The sequence below is a fragment of the Carassius carassius genome, chromosome 13 (assembly GCF_963082965.1).
Source record: "Carassius carassius chromosome 13, fCarCar2.1, whole genome shotgun sequence".
In the NCBI taxonomy this organism is placed as follows: domain Eukaryota; kingdom Metazoa; phylum Chordata; class Actinopteri; order Cypriniformes; family Cyprinidae; genus Carassius; species Carassius carassius.
In genome coordinates, this window is record NC_081767.1 from 7,608,753 (window position 1) to 7,625,559 (window position 16,807).

The 16,807-nt window shown below is 37.8% G+C and overlaps 1 protein-coding gene across 3 annotated transcripts; it reads right to left on the bottom strand.

Moving 5' to 3' along the window:
* Positions 1-5,970: 5,970 nt before the first annotated feature.
* LOC132155909 (ankyrin repeat domain-containing protein 65-like) lies at positions 5,971-11,778 on the bottom strand. Of its 3 annotated transcripts, XM_059564675.1 has the most exons (6): positions 11,568-11,778; positions 10,891-11,274; positions 9,864-10,116; positions 8,352-8,904; positions 6,634-6,930; positions 5,971-6,374 (listed from the first exon to the last, which is right to left on the bottom strand). In XM_059564675.1, the coding sequence occupies exons 2-6, from the start codon at positions 10,940-10,942 to the stop codon at positions 6,195-6,197; spliced, it is 1,335 nt and encodes a 444-aa protein (XP_059420658.1). In that variant the 5' UTR covers positions 10,943-11,274; positions 11,568-11,778; the 3' UTR covers positions 5,971-6,194. The 3 variants fall into 3 exon arrangements, with proteins under 3 accessions (XP_059420658.1, XP_059420659.1, XP_059420660.1); XM_059564676.1 differs by lacking the exon at positions 10,891-11,274 and having other exon boundaries at positions 11,502-11,777; XM_059564677.1 differs by lacking the exon at positions 10,891-11,274 and having other exon boundaries at positions 11,568-11,775.
* Positions 11,779-16,807: the final 5,029 nt, after the last annotated feature.

Genomic DNA, 16,807 nt, shown 5'->3' on the forward strand with positions numbered 1-16,807 from the left:
ATAGCGGGGTCAGTTAATTTACTGAAAAAGAACACGGTTACTCCCTGGAAAATAATGCAGTTCTAGCAAAAAAAAAGATAAATTTTAAGATACAGGTGCATCTCACTCAGTTACTTATTATTAGAATTTATTTGGATTAACCCCTTGAGATATATCATCTCAGCCTGTGGCACTGCTGAGGTGTTATGGAGGCCCAGGATGCTTCGATAGCGGCCTTAAGCTCATCCAGAGTGTTGGGTCTTGTGTCTCTCAACTTTCTCTTCACAATATCCCAGAGATTCTCTATGGGGTTCAGGTCAGGAGAGTTGGCAGGCCAATTGAGCACAGTAATACCATGGTCTGTAAACCATTTACCAGTGGTTTTGGCACTGTGAGCAGGTGCCAGGTCGTGCTGAAAAACGAAATCTTCATCTCTATAAAGCTTTTCAGCAGATGGAAGCATGAAGTGCTCCAAAATCTCCTGATAGCTAGCTGCATTGACCCTGCCCTTGATAAAACACAGTGGACCAACACCAGCAGCTGACATGGCACCCCAGACCATCACTGACTGTGGGTACTTGACACTGGACTTCAGGTATTTTGGCATTTCCTTCTCCCCAGTCTTCCTCCAGACTCTGGCACCTTGATTTCCGAATGACATGCAAAATTTGCTTTCATCCGAAAAAAGTACTTTGGACCACTGAGCAACAGTCCAGTGCTGCTTCTCTGTAGCCCAAAGTGGCTTGACCTGGGGAATGCGGCACCTGTAGCCCATTTCCTGCACACGCCTGTGCACGGTGGCTCTGGATGTTTCTACTCCAGACTCAGTCCACTGCTTCCCCCAAGGTCTGGAATCGGTCCCTCTCCACAATCTTCCTCAGGGTCCGGTCACCTCTTCTCGTTGTGCAGCGTTTTTTGCCACACTTTTTCCTTCCCACAGACTTCCCACTGAGGTGCCTTGATACAGCACTCTGGGAACAGCCTATTCGTTCAGAAATTTCTTTCTGTGTCTTACCCTTTCGCCAGAGCCATATAGAGAGAGAGTTGCGACAACTCCATTGACTCCAATGGAACGCTTTTTTTTACAGCAATGGCGGCTCGTGGAGCCTCTAAATAGTTCCCGGAAGTAGCAGCAAACCGATGCCGCGCCGTAGAGATGCAGCAGAACAAACCGTTTGCGACGCACTTTTAAAAGGACAGTGTGACAGCGGTGAGTGGAAGTGGTAAAAATGAGGTTATAAAGTTTGTTCCTTATTACACGTATTAAATAATTAAATTCCTTAATAATAAAATGCACCCTATTGATATACATTTAGAGTGAATTGAGTTTGCAAAAACATGGGTGGAGTGTTTTTAGTCATTGTGATTCATTACCTGTCTATATTATATAATACCGCTGTATTACATACTTAAACTTGTTAGTGTATAAAAGTAACATACTGCAACATACTATGGGTGCTGGTAGGTGGAGGATTACTGGTGCCACAGTGCTAAGGGGACCATTTTTTTTGAGAGCTGCATTTTCATTCTTTATTTTTCTTAGTGCTGCCTTTGGATTTTTGTATATATTTTCTTGTCTCTTTAATTTTTTTAATAGACCCAGGTAACTGGCTGATTGTTCACTCGAATGCTGACTGGCTGCTGGCTGACTGGGTAGTGTCAGCTGTCCCTGTCTCTCCTCTCTAGCCATGTTCTCTATTTCTTCACTGTCACTTTCCCTTCTCTGGGTGTTCTCATTCTTTTTTCCTCAACCTTTGAAACTGATAGAGGCAGAATACATGGTATTGCTAATTTTAAATATTGAAAATGTCACATCACTTAAAAATTAGAAATATTACTTCAACTAGTACGAGTTTGTACTTATAATATATGTATCACCTGGAATACTATAGTTGTGATCAGCAGCGATTTGCTGTATGTTTACAGGTCTAGGGGTGCATCGTGGAGCAGGGCCCTCCTCTTTTTGACCACAGGATGATTCACAAAGATTGTGGGAATGGCATCTGGTCTCAGCCTACTCTTGAATTTTTTTGGTCATGACAAATTGGTTTGCCTCAAAATGTGCCTGCAGAGTGACTTGTTTAGTTTCCACACATAACTTTTTTTTTTTGTCTACCCACATACTGTACATATCACATGGTGGTTAAATGCATGTTATAGGTAACACTGATGAATCCCTGCAATGTCTCACCATGAATCTCAGCTCCCTGGGCTAAATAATTTTCCATGTAAATACATTTTAGTATAATTACGTAACAATTTTTTTGTTGTTGTTGTAATTTTTATTTATATTTAAATTGCTCCTATTGACCTGAGCCAACCATTATTTTCTCCTCTCCATGTCAGCGGGGAAGCCATACATCTGCACAACTTTCTCTGACCGAGTGGAGCATCCCCATGCAGCACAGTAAACCATGGTGGAGACTATGCAAGGACAACATTAACGAAAGGACACATACAAAATGCTTGGCATGCTATTAAATTTATTAGAAATGTATTCATTAATTGCTGTATATAGTTAATTGCATTTATTTGAATAAAAATGCAAAGAAAAAGTAATCTTGTAATATATAATTACAATTTAAAATTACTGTTTTCTATTTTAAAATGTAATACACTCCTGTGATGCCAAGCTGAATTTTCAGCATCATTACTTTTGAATGGCAGTGTACATGTTTATATATGAGTATGCTTAAGTTGTTTTAAACCTGAATATATTGTGTATATGAATAAGTATTGTAAGAATTATACATTAGATATAATATCTATAATACATAATTATATTACTATATGTAATTGTAAGAAATGTAAACAATAAGCTTCATTTTACATTTATTTAACATGCTAATTCCTGCTGCTAACAGTTAATTGACCCATAGTGCGGTGCGAGCTGAAAATCACCTGTCACCAGTCTGTTTCTACTACCTGAAAGTCATCAATATGACATTAGTTAACATGAGATCATTGAAAAAAAAGAACAATATTTAACGTAAAAAGGCAACAGCAACCCGTGTTTATACAACTTAACGTTAGCCTGAAATAAGTTTTTTAAATAACGGTAATTGAACACTAATCCTCAAAAATGACCTGATTTGATATTTTAAAAACAACATTGCTGTAACTACATACTCATGCTACATACACATGTCGGTGTGTTGTATAAATATATAAAATAAATTGATTTATTGACTCCTTATTACCAGAAATCGCAGTTCTGTCACTCTACTCTATCAGTTTGAATGGCCGCTAACGCACTTCCTGGAACTATCTGAAGTCTACATGAATCACGTGACAACGAAACATTTCGAACTTCCGTTGTCGCAACTCTCTCTCTATATGGCTCTGCCTCTCGCTTCAGGGTGTCAATGATGGCCTTCTGGACAGCAATCAGGTCGGCAGTCTTACCCATGATTGCGGTTTTGAGTAATGAACCAGGCTGGGAGTTTTTAAAAGCCTCAGGAATCTTTTGCAGGTGTTTAGAGTTAAGTAGTTGATTCAGATGATTAGGTTAATAGCTTGTTTAGAGAACCTTTTCATGATATTCTAATTTTTTGAGATAGGAATTTTGGGTTTTCATTAGCTGAATGCCAAAATCATCAGTATTAAAACAATAAAAGACCTGAAATATTTCAGTTGGTGTGCAATGAATCTAAAATATATGAAAGTTTAATTTTTATCATTACAGTATGGAAAATAATGAACTTTTATCACAATATGCTAATTCTTTGAGAAGGACCTGTAGATTTTTAGGCTCTACTGTTAGTGTTATCTGTATGCACCAAGGGTCTGCGAGAGTGATGCAATTTAAATTCTCTGTATGTATGTACTGTACATGTGGATGAATTGACAATAAAGTTGACTTGACTTAACTAAATTAATTCAATGCACACAGACTGAAGTAGTTTGAAGTCTTTGGTTCTGTTAATTGTGATGAGTTTGGCTTACATTTAACAAAAACCCACCAATTTACTATCTCAACGAATTAGAATATTGTGACATGCCAATCAGCTAATCAACTCAAAACACCTGCAAAGGTTTCCTGAGGCTTCAAAATGGTCTCTCAGTTTGGTTCACTAGGCTACACAATCATGGGGGAAGACTGCTGATCTGACAATCATTGACACCCTTCACAAGGAGGGTAAGCCACAAACATTCATTGCCAAAGAAGCTGCTGTTCACAGAGTGCTGTATCCAAGCACATTGACAGAAAGTTGAATGGGAGGAAAAAGTGTGGAAGAAAAAGATGCAAAACCAACCAAGAGAACCGCAGCCTTATGAGAATTGTCAAGCAAAATCAATTCAAGAATTTGAGTGAACTTCACAAGGAATGGACTGAGGCTGGGGTCAAGGTAGTGTCAAACAATTTGGCTACAGTTGTTGTTTTCCTCTTGTTAAGCCACTCCTGACCACAGACAATGTCGGAGATGTCTTACCTGGTTTAAGGAGAAGAACTGGACTGTTGCCCACTGGTCCAAAGTCCTCTTTTCAGATGAGAGCAAGTTTTGTATTTCATTTGGAAACCAAGGTCCTAGAGTCTGAAGGAAGGGTGGAGAAGCTCATAGCCCAAGTTGCTTGAAGTTCAATATTAAGTTTCCACAGTCTGTGATGATTTGGGGTGCAATGTCATCTGCTGGTGTTGGTCCATTGTGTTTTTTGAAAACCGAAGTCACTGCACCTGTTTACCAAGAAATTTTGGAGCACTTCATGCTTCCTTCTGCTGACCAGCTTTTTGAAGATGCTGATTTCATTTTCCAGCAGGATTTGGCACCTGCCCACACTTCCAAAAGCACCAAAAGTTGGTTAAATGACCATGGTGTTGGTGTGCTTGACTGGCCAGCAAACTCACTAGACCTGAACTCCATAGAGAACCTTTGGGGTATTGTCAAGAGGAAAATGAGAAACAAGAGACCAATAAATGCAGATGAGTTGAAGGCCTCTTTGAGAGAAACCTGGGCTTTCATACCTCGTCAGCAGTGTCACAAACTGATCATCTCCATGCCACGCTGAATTGAGGCAGTAATTAAAGCAAAAAGAGCCCCTACCAACTATTGAAAAAATGTAATTTTTATTTTTTTTACTTTTTTATTCTAATTTGTTGAGATCGTGAATTGCTGGGCTTTTGTTAAATGTGAGCCAAAATCATCACAATTAAAAGAACCAAAGACTTAAACTACTTCAGTCTGTGTGCTTTGAATTTATTTAATACACAAGTTTCACAATTTGAGTTGAATTTCTGAAATAAATGCACCTGTACATTACATATTAAGTACATTTTACTCCATAATATCTACCCAACTAACTCCCAAATTGCTCCTTTTGCTGACGTTTCCAATTTTATGTTCTATAAAACTGAGAAAGTAACTTTGCTTGATTAATTTTTATCATAGCAATCAGATACATTCACTTTGGGAGAATATAAGATGTTATTTATCTCTTTTATAAAATGTGATTTAAACTTTGTAAGTATCCCGTCCCCTTTGCATTTTGATGCATAGCTGTTTCTTCTATGCAATAAAACCGATCTCAGCATTATACATTATGCAATTCTAATGTGTGCTTTAATCTGTTTTGTTACAAATTGTCACCCCAGTTTATGAACGATTAAGATGATTTTATTTCCATATAGACCCTTAAAATATAATACACTTTATGACAACATATTATAGGCACTACAGTTATTACTGGAGGATTTATCCACCACCGTCAAAAACAAAAACAAACACACATAAAATTAAGAATTTGTTCCATGTCCCATGATTTCTAGTAATGGCCCTATAGACAAAATCGTGGTATATTTTGACAGAAATGATGGTTACTATGGGAATGTTTTGTAGGGTAAGAGAGGAAACAAACAGTAGTTCCACTTTCAGTCACATTTTTGCAAAATTTCACAGACAAAAAAAAGGTCAGTTGTCAATGGTGTAGCGATGTATGAACCAAGCAGTTTTCTGTTGGTCAGTGCAGTAAATTTGTGTGACCAGCATGAATAAAGATAACTATAACAACAACTTGAGCCCTTTAAAGTCAAGTGGATTTTGATTGGCTGTCAATGTTTTAATCATTCATCAGCTGGAAAGAAAGTCCTTTTGAAAGTAATCCCATGGATATTATACCTCTATGTCATTATAGTTGGAATTAGAATGATTAATAATACTTTATAGTTATAGCTATCATTGTAGCTTTAATTCTAAATGCGTACAGGCCTTAATTGACTGTTATTTCTTCTCTCCCTCCACACGGTCCTGTGCTTGATCTCTCATCCTGACCGCCTGGTGTTGCTGAAGGAGCTGGACTATGTCTAGCTGACTGTGTGTCCTTGCAACATCCTCTGCTGTCTCTCTCCAGCTGCTCCTTATAGCGGGATCAGCACCTTTGTCTAGCAGAACCTTGAGAACCTGTGGATTGAATCACAAGTGAGAAAGGAATAACACAGGTGAACTGGTAAAAATTCATTTCCTACATTTCCCCGTATGAAAGCAAAATCACAGATGAGATCAGAGATATCAGTTTTTTAAGTAATAATTCAAGTGTATTTTTGATCAAATAAATGCAGCCTTGGTGAGTATACCAGGCTTCTGTCAAATCGTAATTATTCCACTTTTGATGTATGAACTCATGGAAACCATAAAAATGTATGTGATAGAATCAGCATACCTTGCAGTGACCCCTCTCAGAGGCCAAGTGCATAGGTGTCTGTCCAAGCCTCTCCACGGCATTCACATCTGCACCATAGTGCAGCAACAGTTTGGCAGCCTCAACGTTGTCCCTGAGTGTTGAGTAGTGCAGTGGTGTCATTTTGAGGTTGTCCCTGTCCTCAAGTCCTGCTCCATTCAGAATCAACAAGTGCACCACAGCCCTGTAGCCACTGCGGGCAGCCAGATGCAGTGGAGATGCCACATCTCCATCCCTGACATCAACCTTGGCCCCTCCTGTTAACAGCAGCTGGAGGATCTATGGGGAAAGAGAAGATACAGTTTAGACCGATGAGGGAGGATAGAAAGTAGAGAGTAAAAGAAAGATCAAATGGTGCTAAGGAGACAGGAACAGTATCACTGCCCTTCACCCACACAAATGCCATCTGTTTCACAGCGTGCAGTTGGCGTTACTGACAGATCACAGCCAAGAAGGGAGCAAGACCTTGAATCCACAGTATTGGCAAATTCAAGCTATGCTGCGGTAATAGGGTTGATTGGAAACAAATGCAATGATGTGTTTATAGGACACTTCATGTATACAATTTTTTTTTTTTAGAGAGAGAATATTTATCAGAGACTGAGTGATTAGTACTAGATATAATAGGATAGGATAACATTAATTATATCTCTATTGTTTTAAAGTATCTAAAATGTTACACTGCAAGATTTATGTATCATTTTATGTGTCACCAAGCTGTATTTAATACGTCTCACTAGCCAATATTCCATCCACAAATTTAATTACACAGTCTCTGGAGCTTTTAAAGGTTTTTCCTGAGAACAGTTGGTAGATGTGATGTGTTACCCATAGTGGCATTTTCAATTACATGTGTCTGTAAATATTTTAAATAAAATTAACAACCAGTAGTAATATTGAATTGAAAAAAGTAGCTCATAATTAAGGTGGCACCACCCATAATTTGTTCACTGACCACACTGGAAAAAAATACACTTTGGACCAATTTAAAAATACTGTAATTTGTTATGGCCAAATTGATTAGTTTTTCTCAAATTATATGTATGGTTTGTTTCAAACCTTAAATTTTGATTTCATATCAATTAAAAACATTTACTTTAAAAAAGACAAAACATTCATACAAAGGTAAAAGATTATTGAATATGAACACCATATACAGTATACCTAATAGATTTTCTTTAGACACAAGCCAAAATGTTTCTAAATGTAGGTCAATATAATATTTTTGAGATATTATTTTACAAATTAATTTCAACATATATAAAAGCTATTAAATAAAGAAGACTTGAATATTTTATTTTATTTTTTCAAAGGGAAGGGTTATTCGCAAATAGAGCAGAGCAGGTTTGAACCAGAAACAAATATAAAAATTGTATTAATATATTTTTTTCAGTGCATCTGAAAGCATTTCTGAAAGCCTAACGTTGCATTGCGACTTCGCAAACCTCTCTAAACCACGTTTAAAAAGTATCAGGTTGATATTATTAGCCATTCTTAGAATAAACTAGTAGTAGGACTTGTCAGGTTAATAAAAATCAAATCTTTGAAAGATAGTAACCGTAAAAGATTCTAACTGTATATTTTTCTACAATAGTTTATTACAGTAGTATGTTCTTTTTTATAATATTAATGCTCCAAACCAAACAAACTATGGATGGTTGCTTTACATGTTGGTATTTTTAAAGTGCATAGTCAATCACCTTCTTGTCTCCAGAGCCGGCACAAAGGTGTATGGCTGTGTGGCCGTTAGGACCCCTCATATTGGCATCTGCACCTCGGTGGAGCAGTAGCCTCACCCCTGCCTCATTTCCCACCAACACCGCCAGCTGTAGAGGGCTCATGCCCACACCTTTTCCTCCCTCTACGTCTGCCCCATTATCTAACAGGAGCTCTGCCAAATCCCCCCAGCCTCCAAAAATTGCCCAGTGCAGGGGCGTCCACTTATGAAAGTCCTCGGGGTCTGGTGAGGCCAAGTGCTGCAGCAGAACCCGAGCTGTTCCCAGGTGTCCGCTGGCTGCAGCCAGGTGAAGGGGCGTCTGGCCGGAGCAGGACCTCGCTGAATGAGACGCCCCCTTCTGGAGGAGAAGGTCTGTGGTCTCTGGGTTTCCTCCACTGCAGGAGCGGTGCAGGGGAGTGCAGTTGAAGAAGTCTTGGCTATTTACCTCCACCTGGCCGGTTTGCAACAGGAACTTGATCAGCATGAGATGACCCTTAAAAGAGGCGTGGTGGACAGCTGTCCAACCATACGGGTCCCTGGAAGTACAAGACGGCCCAGTCAGCGAAAAATATTTACATATCTATTTTGGGAACAGCGCAACAAGCTTTTTCATGTTATTAGAGATTACTATTTTTAGACTGGTATCATTCGTTACTAATATGTGTGACACTGTAATAATACTTTATTTCAAAAGGACATATTAATGGAAAGTGTGACATAACCAACATTATAGCAAAAAATAAAAGTGATAAGAAAAGTGATGTGTAATTTTTTTCATATTAAAATCAAAATATTTTCTCCTAATTCATAGGTGACCCAAATATTACATTTCTGTCATCATTCACTCATGCCATTTCACACCCATAAAACTTTAGTTAATCTTCTAACTACTAATTATTAAGATTGAAAAGATTGAAAGTCCATTTAACCAAAATGATCGAAAAAGTTAATGCAGTCATCGTAATTTTTTTTTTTTTTCAGATTTAATTGGAAATGTTTGTTTTAAGTATTAGTGTTTAAATGCTGGAAGTCTGGCGAGAAACTTACATTAACCATGAATCTGCATAGAAATCTCCACAAATCAAAGAATCAAAACAGGCAAATCTCACCAAAAATGCCCTCTAACTCTCATAAATCACTTCAAATGACATAAATGAGTCACACACACACACACACACACACACACACATATATATATATTAAAATTAGTGGGACAAATAAATAGAAAAAATGCTTTCAGAACTAAGGCTGCTGAAAAACTGTATAGGCATATTTCCACTCTATATGAGAGCAAAAACTTAAACTTGAAAATTTTTCATGACACACAATGTAAGCTACAAAATCAGAACATTCTATGTGCAATATGGCTCCTTTAACAGGTTAAACGTGTAGTTCACCTGAAGAAATAGCATCATACATCGTACATGTGGAACGACATGAAACTAATGGTCAGTTTTTTGAATGAACTGTTACTTTAACAATATAAATCACTAACTGGCAGTTAGCAGGCACGCCACATTCCAGCATGGTCTTGACTTGGTCCAGACATCCCTCCCAAGCAGCATGATGCAGTCTGCGCTCATCCAGGAAAGAGTGTCTGGGTTTGGGTCGACGATGTATCCTCCACTGTCTGGTCCCTGCAGCCGTCCGGACCTTCCTCTCCACAGACCCCAGAGACACAGAGTCATGGAGCTCCAACCACCTCCACTGCACCTCTGGGCCTGCATGGGCCATGGCAGGAGAATAGTCTGTGGAAGAAAAGGTCATGGCACAAAAAAAAAAAGTGAGCTTTATAAAATACTCCTTTCATTTTCTTTGCTCTTTAGTAAAGATAATGCTGCACTAGAAGGGCATATAGACAGTTGTACAAATGAGTTTCTGGGTAACTATACACTAATTCTACCAGGGGGTGGTAAAAGTTTAAAGCAGTTAAAGATTCTCAGCCAGTTTGGTTACATCACTTAATTAGACTGTTACGAACCTATATTTAAAGCATGATATATAAACATAAATCACTGGAGTGGTTGCATAACCTGTGAAGTCATTGTCTCAATGTCTCCAAAATTTCTACATCGATCTTAATTGACTCTTCTGATCTGTTTTTTTTCTGCTGTAATTCCATCTAGAGATGCAGTTGTCATGGTAACAGTGGCTGCAATTACTATTTTAGAGGTTTTCATTAACTTTACTGGCAGTCTGTCATATAGAGGAGAAACAACACATGGAAAACATCTTAGTGATATTATTAGAATTTCATTATATGTCTATAGTTTTTCCCCCCAACCATTTTATAGTTCACCTGCCAAAAATTCCTAATCTGTCCACAACAAGCCACACAATCTATATCATTTGATATAATTTATAAGATATAATTTATGTCTGTAACACAAAGCTTTTACAAATTGTATGAGCGATAGTTTTAGTAATGCAAGTCTGTTTTAAATAAAAGTTGGTAATGTTTTTTTTTTCACCCAAAAACGTGAGTTCTGTCATCCTTTACTCACTATCATTTCATTCCAAACCTGTATGACTTTCTTTCATTTGTGGATTTTTGAAGAATGTGACCACCGTCATCCATTGTATGGGCCAAAAAAGACATTTCCTCTGAATCTTCTTTTATGTTCCACAGAAGAAAGTAAGTCATGTAGATCTGGACACCAGACTGAGTGAAATAATGACAGAATTTTCATTTTTGGGTGAACTTTTGTGCAGTGTGTGCACTCATACTGACAAGACGAAAAGAGATGTAGTTAAAAAAGATTACAGTTTAAGTGTTTTGTTAGTGTGAATGCATGTCCCATATCAAGCTTTGAGCCACAGGAGATCTGGAGGCGTGTACAGCCTGTCATGTCGTGGGAGTTCGGGATTATGTGGGCGGACAACTGGCTCCTGCCCTTGCCAAGTATCTTGGCAAAATATATTTTAAAAAACATGCAAATATACAAATACACTGCTGCTGAGGAAGATTAATAATTATTATTTTTTGCACAGAGAAATTATTTGAATCATATTTCTTATTAGTGGCTATTAAACTCCTATTTTAAATGGTACCCCGAACAATGATCAGTTCATAGGATAACTTGCATCATTTCTTGTGTATTGAAAAATTAGCAGTCACATAAATACACATTACCAGAGATTTGCTTTTCAATTTGCAGATCCATCCAACTGAGTTGACTGGAAACGAGACAGAAGTTACCTGTGAGTGCCAGTTACTCCATGATGTCTTGCTTCTCTCCAGTGTGCTGATGAACAGATTTCTCAGAGTGACATAACATGTAAGTCCGGTCTTTCCACCCCCTCTGATATCGGTTAAGTGTTTTATGTTCATCTGAGGTTGCTATGGTGAGAATAGGCTTTTAGAGCACTGTTATTGTATGATGGCACAGATGAGAGAGAGATAGAGAGAGAGAGAGAGATAGAGAGAGAGAGAGAGGGAGAGAAAGAGAGAGAGAGAGAGAGAGAGAGAGGGAGAAAGAGAGAGAGAGAGGTTGGAGCTACGCATGCCTGATGGTTGCTTTGGCATAATTATACACACACTGCATGCAACTGTCTCTTTTACTGTATTCTGTACACTTCAAATTACCATTGTTTTTTTAAATGTGCTATAAATCCATCTTGTAAAATTATTATCATGGTCGTTTTACTTATTGTGAGATACCAATTCAATGCATTTGTTATGTTAGGAATGAGTATACTAAACCATTAGGTTTACATCTTGGATGCACAATGAAGAAATGACTTGAGAAATGCCTTTTATTTTTAAATACAATTCCTGAATCTAGAACTGTAATAAAATTGTTATTTAAGGAAGCAGAATTTAAATGGAATTAAATTGAAATAACTGCTGTACATGATTGTGGTGGCAAAATGAAATGGGTCTGAAATGTTGTGACAGACTTGGACATCATAATACATCCATTCTAAATATCATGGAATGCATTTGTGTATTTTTGCATAACTAATTATGCTTTTTTTTAGTGAGTCAAGTTTTCACAACAAAGTGTTGAACTAATGAAATTCATTTGTTGCCTGAAAGTGTTACATTTCACAGAATTATAATTCTGTAAATTCCTGTTGTTTGTGGGCGGTTCAATTTAATTTCACATTCATGAATCAAGACAGCCACTTTCTTCTGAATTTTTCTCGATTTGATAAAATGACATGAATCTGTACAAACATAATGTCTCATAGACATTGTATTGATTTTATTATTATTTTTAGAATTCATTCCTTGTTTGTTAATCTATAATACTAAAATTAAATGTGAAATAAAAGCATATGTAGCATACTGTAAGCAGCAATGATTAATGATAACACTTTATATGTATTTTTGAAAAATTTTTTTTTTTTTTTTTTTTAAACTAGATCAGAACGATCTGTTTATATATAGGCTAATGTTAATATAATATTTGTATACTAAAATGTAAACAATATATTTAATGCTGAAATTCTGCTTCAAACTGTCACAGATATTTCTCCTAAAATTCCTTGTGAGAAATAAAAAGAAACAAAGCTAATGTTGCTAATGCTAATGTCAGACCATGTGGCTTTTGAAGAATTTGATTAAATATTTGAGTTCATATACTGAGATGTTTGACTTTTGATGGCAGACATTAGTATTTAAACAGTTCTGAGCACAGTTTGAGATGTGAGATTAATTTATTATTTCATAAATGCCTTTGAAGTTGGTGAACAACAGCAGATCATAGATAGTCTGGTAAAGTTTGTGTCATGAAATCATATGGTCTCGTTATGCTCAGTTTGTAAAGGAGTTCACATTTCCATGTCTTATTTAAGATTTCCTGTTGTTCAGTGGTCTTCAGGCAGAAATCAGCAAACATATAAATGTGTAACAAACCATTTCTTGACTTAAGACATGAATATGACATCATCTTTCCTGCATTTTATTTGCGCTTTGAGCATTGAATCAAATGTTGTGCTAAGGGTTGTTTTTTTGGGGGGCATCGGGGGAGTCACTTCAAGAGCACATCGTTTGTTTGATTTCCCGGCAGGTTTCTGCCATTGACCTTCATCAAAGTACATGCACTGACCCACAAGAGGGCACTGTCTGTCTAGCAAAGATTTATTATTACACTGAACCATTAGAGGTGCTGTTTTAAACGTTCATTAGCTTGGTCGTCAAGGAGTCAGTCTTAAATTAGTACATTATATTAGTACATCAGTGATATGAGGTCAGTGTGACTAAATGTTGTGATGTAATGTCGTCTATGCGTACAGCTCCAACCAACCACTCACCTGTCAAAATCAGATTATTTCATTTTCAACCTCTGAGACAACATTTCTGTGTATTACGTACTGCTTGTTTTAGCAAATCTTTGAGGAAAAATAGTTTAAGCATTTAAAGGCATAGTTCACAAAGATAAAACGGTAACACTCAGTGGTGGACGAAGTACACAAATCAAGTACTTGAGTAAAAGTACAGATACATATAATAAAATATTACTCCAGTAAGAGTAAAAGTACTCCTTTTTCAATTTTACTCAAGTGAAAGTACAAAAGTACTTGATTTTTTATGTACTTAAGTAAAAAAAGTACTGAAATTTTATATAGGCTACTTAATTAAATTTTATATTCGCACATATTTTTAATAATCCTACTGCTCAAAATACCTGGGATTTTTTCCAAAATAACCACTATATGGAGTCAAGATATATTTTTGTTGTTGATATGGACTACGCTGATGAGAGTGATGTTAACTGTGAAAGCTTACACTGTGATGTACCTGAGAGAAAACAGAGATGACCATCTGATTTTCACCAGTAAGAACAAAGTATTTTAAAGTTTGTTGTTTTACAGAACATCACAGTTAGGACTATATATGACATGATAATAAGGCCTGAAGTTAGGAAGAAAATTTTAAAGGAAAATATAATTATATTTTCATAATGATATTTTCAATATTACTGTTTTTTGCTGTACTTAGGATCAAATAAATGCAGACTTGGTGAGCAGAAGATACTTCTTTAAAAACATAAAAAATATTACTGTTCAAAAACTGTTGATTGGTAAACTATATAGATTAAAGAAATGTTATATAGCCTACATATATAGCCTATATATATATATATATATATATATATATATATATATATATATATAATTTCTGTCCCCCTCACTTCTGAAAAGATGGCTACGCCCCTGGATTTTTTCCTTCTCAAACCTTGTCTGTGGCCAAACAGGGTGCATCTCTTCCCACTTTGATAATTACTGTAGTTACCATGTTCTGAACATCACATCCGTTCTTTTCTCCCCAGATGTAATCTATATATATATATATATATATATATATATATATATATAGGTGGTTGAATAAAAATATTTGGACATTATTTATAAAAATTACCTCAACTTAGCACCAGCAAGCTTGTTAGCTAGACAGTTAGCATCAGCTAACAATATTTACTTATTTTCAGTACGGTTATGAATAAACATTCATGTCTGTCTACTAGTCTAGTTAAACGTTACTGTTGATAAACAATATAAAAACAGACGTCACATAGGGATGGTAGCATTTTAATAAAACTGTTAACATTACGGCAGCGGGGAATTTGAACGTGCATGAGTTATTGTATTTAATCTGTGTAATTTTAATATTTGTTTTTTTATTTATTTATTTTTTACCTAAAATTGATGTGTCTGTATCGTCTGCACTCGAGCATTTCAGTGGGCTTAAATAGATCACTCTTTACAACGGATTTAGTTCCCAAACAACTGACAATTTTGACCTAAATATGATTTTCAGTTACAATAATGAATCCAAAATTTCGACATTAGTAACTTACTTTTAGCAACATCAGACCCATGCGCGCTCACAAGATCTCCCGGTTCTTACTTCTGTAGACTCGCACTAAACGGTTCATTTGAATCAGTGAGTGGTCGACTCTAGAACAGCTGCAATCCATAGACAGTAGGCTGCAATCGGATCATTCTAATTCGTAAACGAATCGTTTGGTGCGATTTGCGATCCGATTTAAGTTTATTTTGAAAAGACTCAGTTCGTTCATGATGAATCAGACACCGCTTCTGCGTGTCGGAGCACGTGATATATTATAGGGAGTAACGATATGTTTTATGAAATGTAGCGAAGTAAAAAGTAAGATTTTATGCTTTGGAATGTAGTGAAGTAAAATTAAAAGTTACTCAAAATAAAACTACTCCAGTAAAGTACAGATACTTGAAAAATTTACTTAAGTACAGTAACGAAGTAAAGAAACTTACTGTCCACCACTGGTAACACTTAACTAGAAACTTAAAGTAACACTCCACTTTTTTTGAAAATTGGCCCATTTTCCTGCTCCCCTAGAGTTAAATAGTTGAGTTTTACCATTTTGGAATCCATTCAATCGATCTCCGGGTCTGGCGGTAGCACTTCCCTTATGAAAATTAACCATGGTTCCCTCTCGAGGCGGGAACTCAACATTACGTCAGCTAAAGACGTATATGGGAACTCCTCCCTTCTCCACTTTTGCTGAAATCTTATTGGCTAATGCCAGCTGGGGGCAGCTGGCCAATTGACGCGAAGCATGCAAATACTGACAGGTTCGCGGGCAGTATAAATTGCATGGGCGCGAAAATTACGTCAGAATCTCTTTCTTCACGCTAGAAGTCTTATCTAAATCATCGTGGAAGTTGCAATAGAGGACTACTCACCCTGTTCTTCCTCTCCGCATCCGATGGCTGCTAATGCTAGATTCAGACCTTCACCAGTTCTGTGTGACCTGCCTGGGTTTCTCACACGGACCACACGTAGTCCACTGTGCCGAGCTGCCAGTGCGCGAGAGCAGAGTGGCTCGGAAAACAGCGGGAATGAGGCCCACCGCCGCCAGCGAGCCGCTGGTGGGCCCGCCCGAAGACGAGTTTGACGTCGGCGTGGTGGGCGATAGCTTCCGCCCCGCGAACTTCGTCCTCTTCGGAGCTGGCGAGGAAAACGACTCCATGTCGCTTTTGACATCGGAAAAGGTTTGGACCTCTCAGTAAGAGTGATCGCCCCGACCAAGAGGGCCCTGCAGACCTCCAGGGGGAGCTCGTCAGGGTCTTCGGAAAGGCCGTCACGGAGCTGGGTCTCGCTTGCAATGCACCTGACGAGCCCTGTGAAAGGTAACTGGACTCGTGGCTCCTCCAGTCGAGCTGCTACCAGACGGCATTGAGGCATGCAAGAGCTCGTGGTGAAGTCGTGGGCTGCACCCCAATCGGCGCACACCCACTCGGCTACGCAGGCCATGTTCACGCACGTGGACGGGGCGGAAACCCTCCCCCCGTCGAGGAGACTGTGCACCTGTGCCCGTCCCCCTCTGCATTTGGTTCGGACCACAGCCTGCCTTCCAAGCCGTGCAGTTCACTGCCCTTAGATAGACAATGCCTATACTTCTGAGGGAAGGCAGCTTCTGCTCTTCATGCCAGGGCAATACTCAAGGT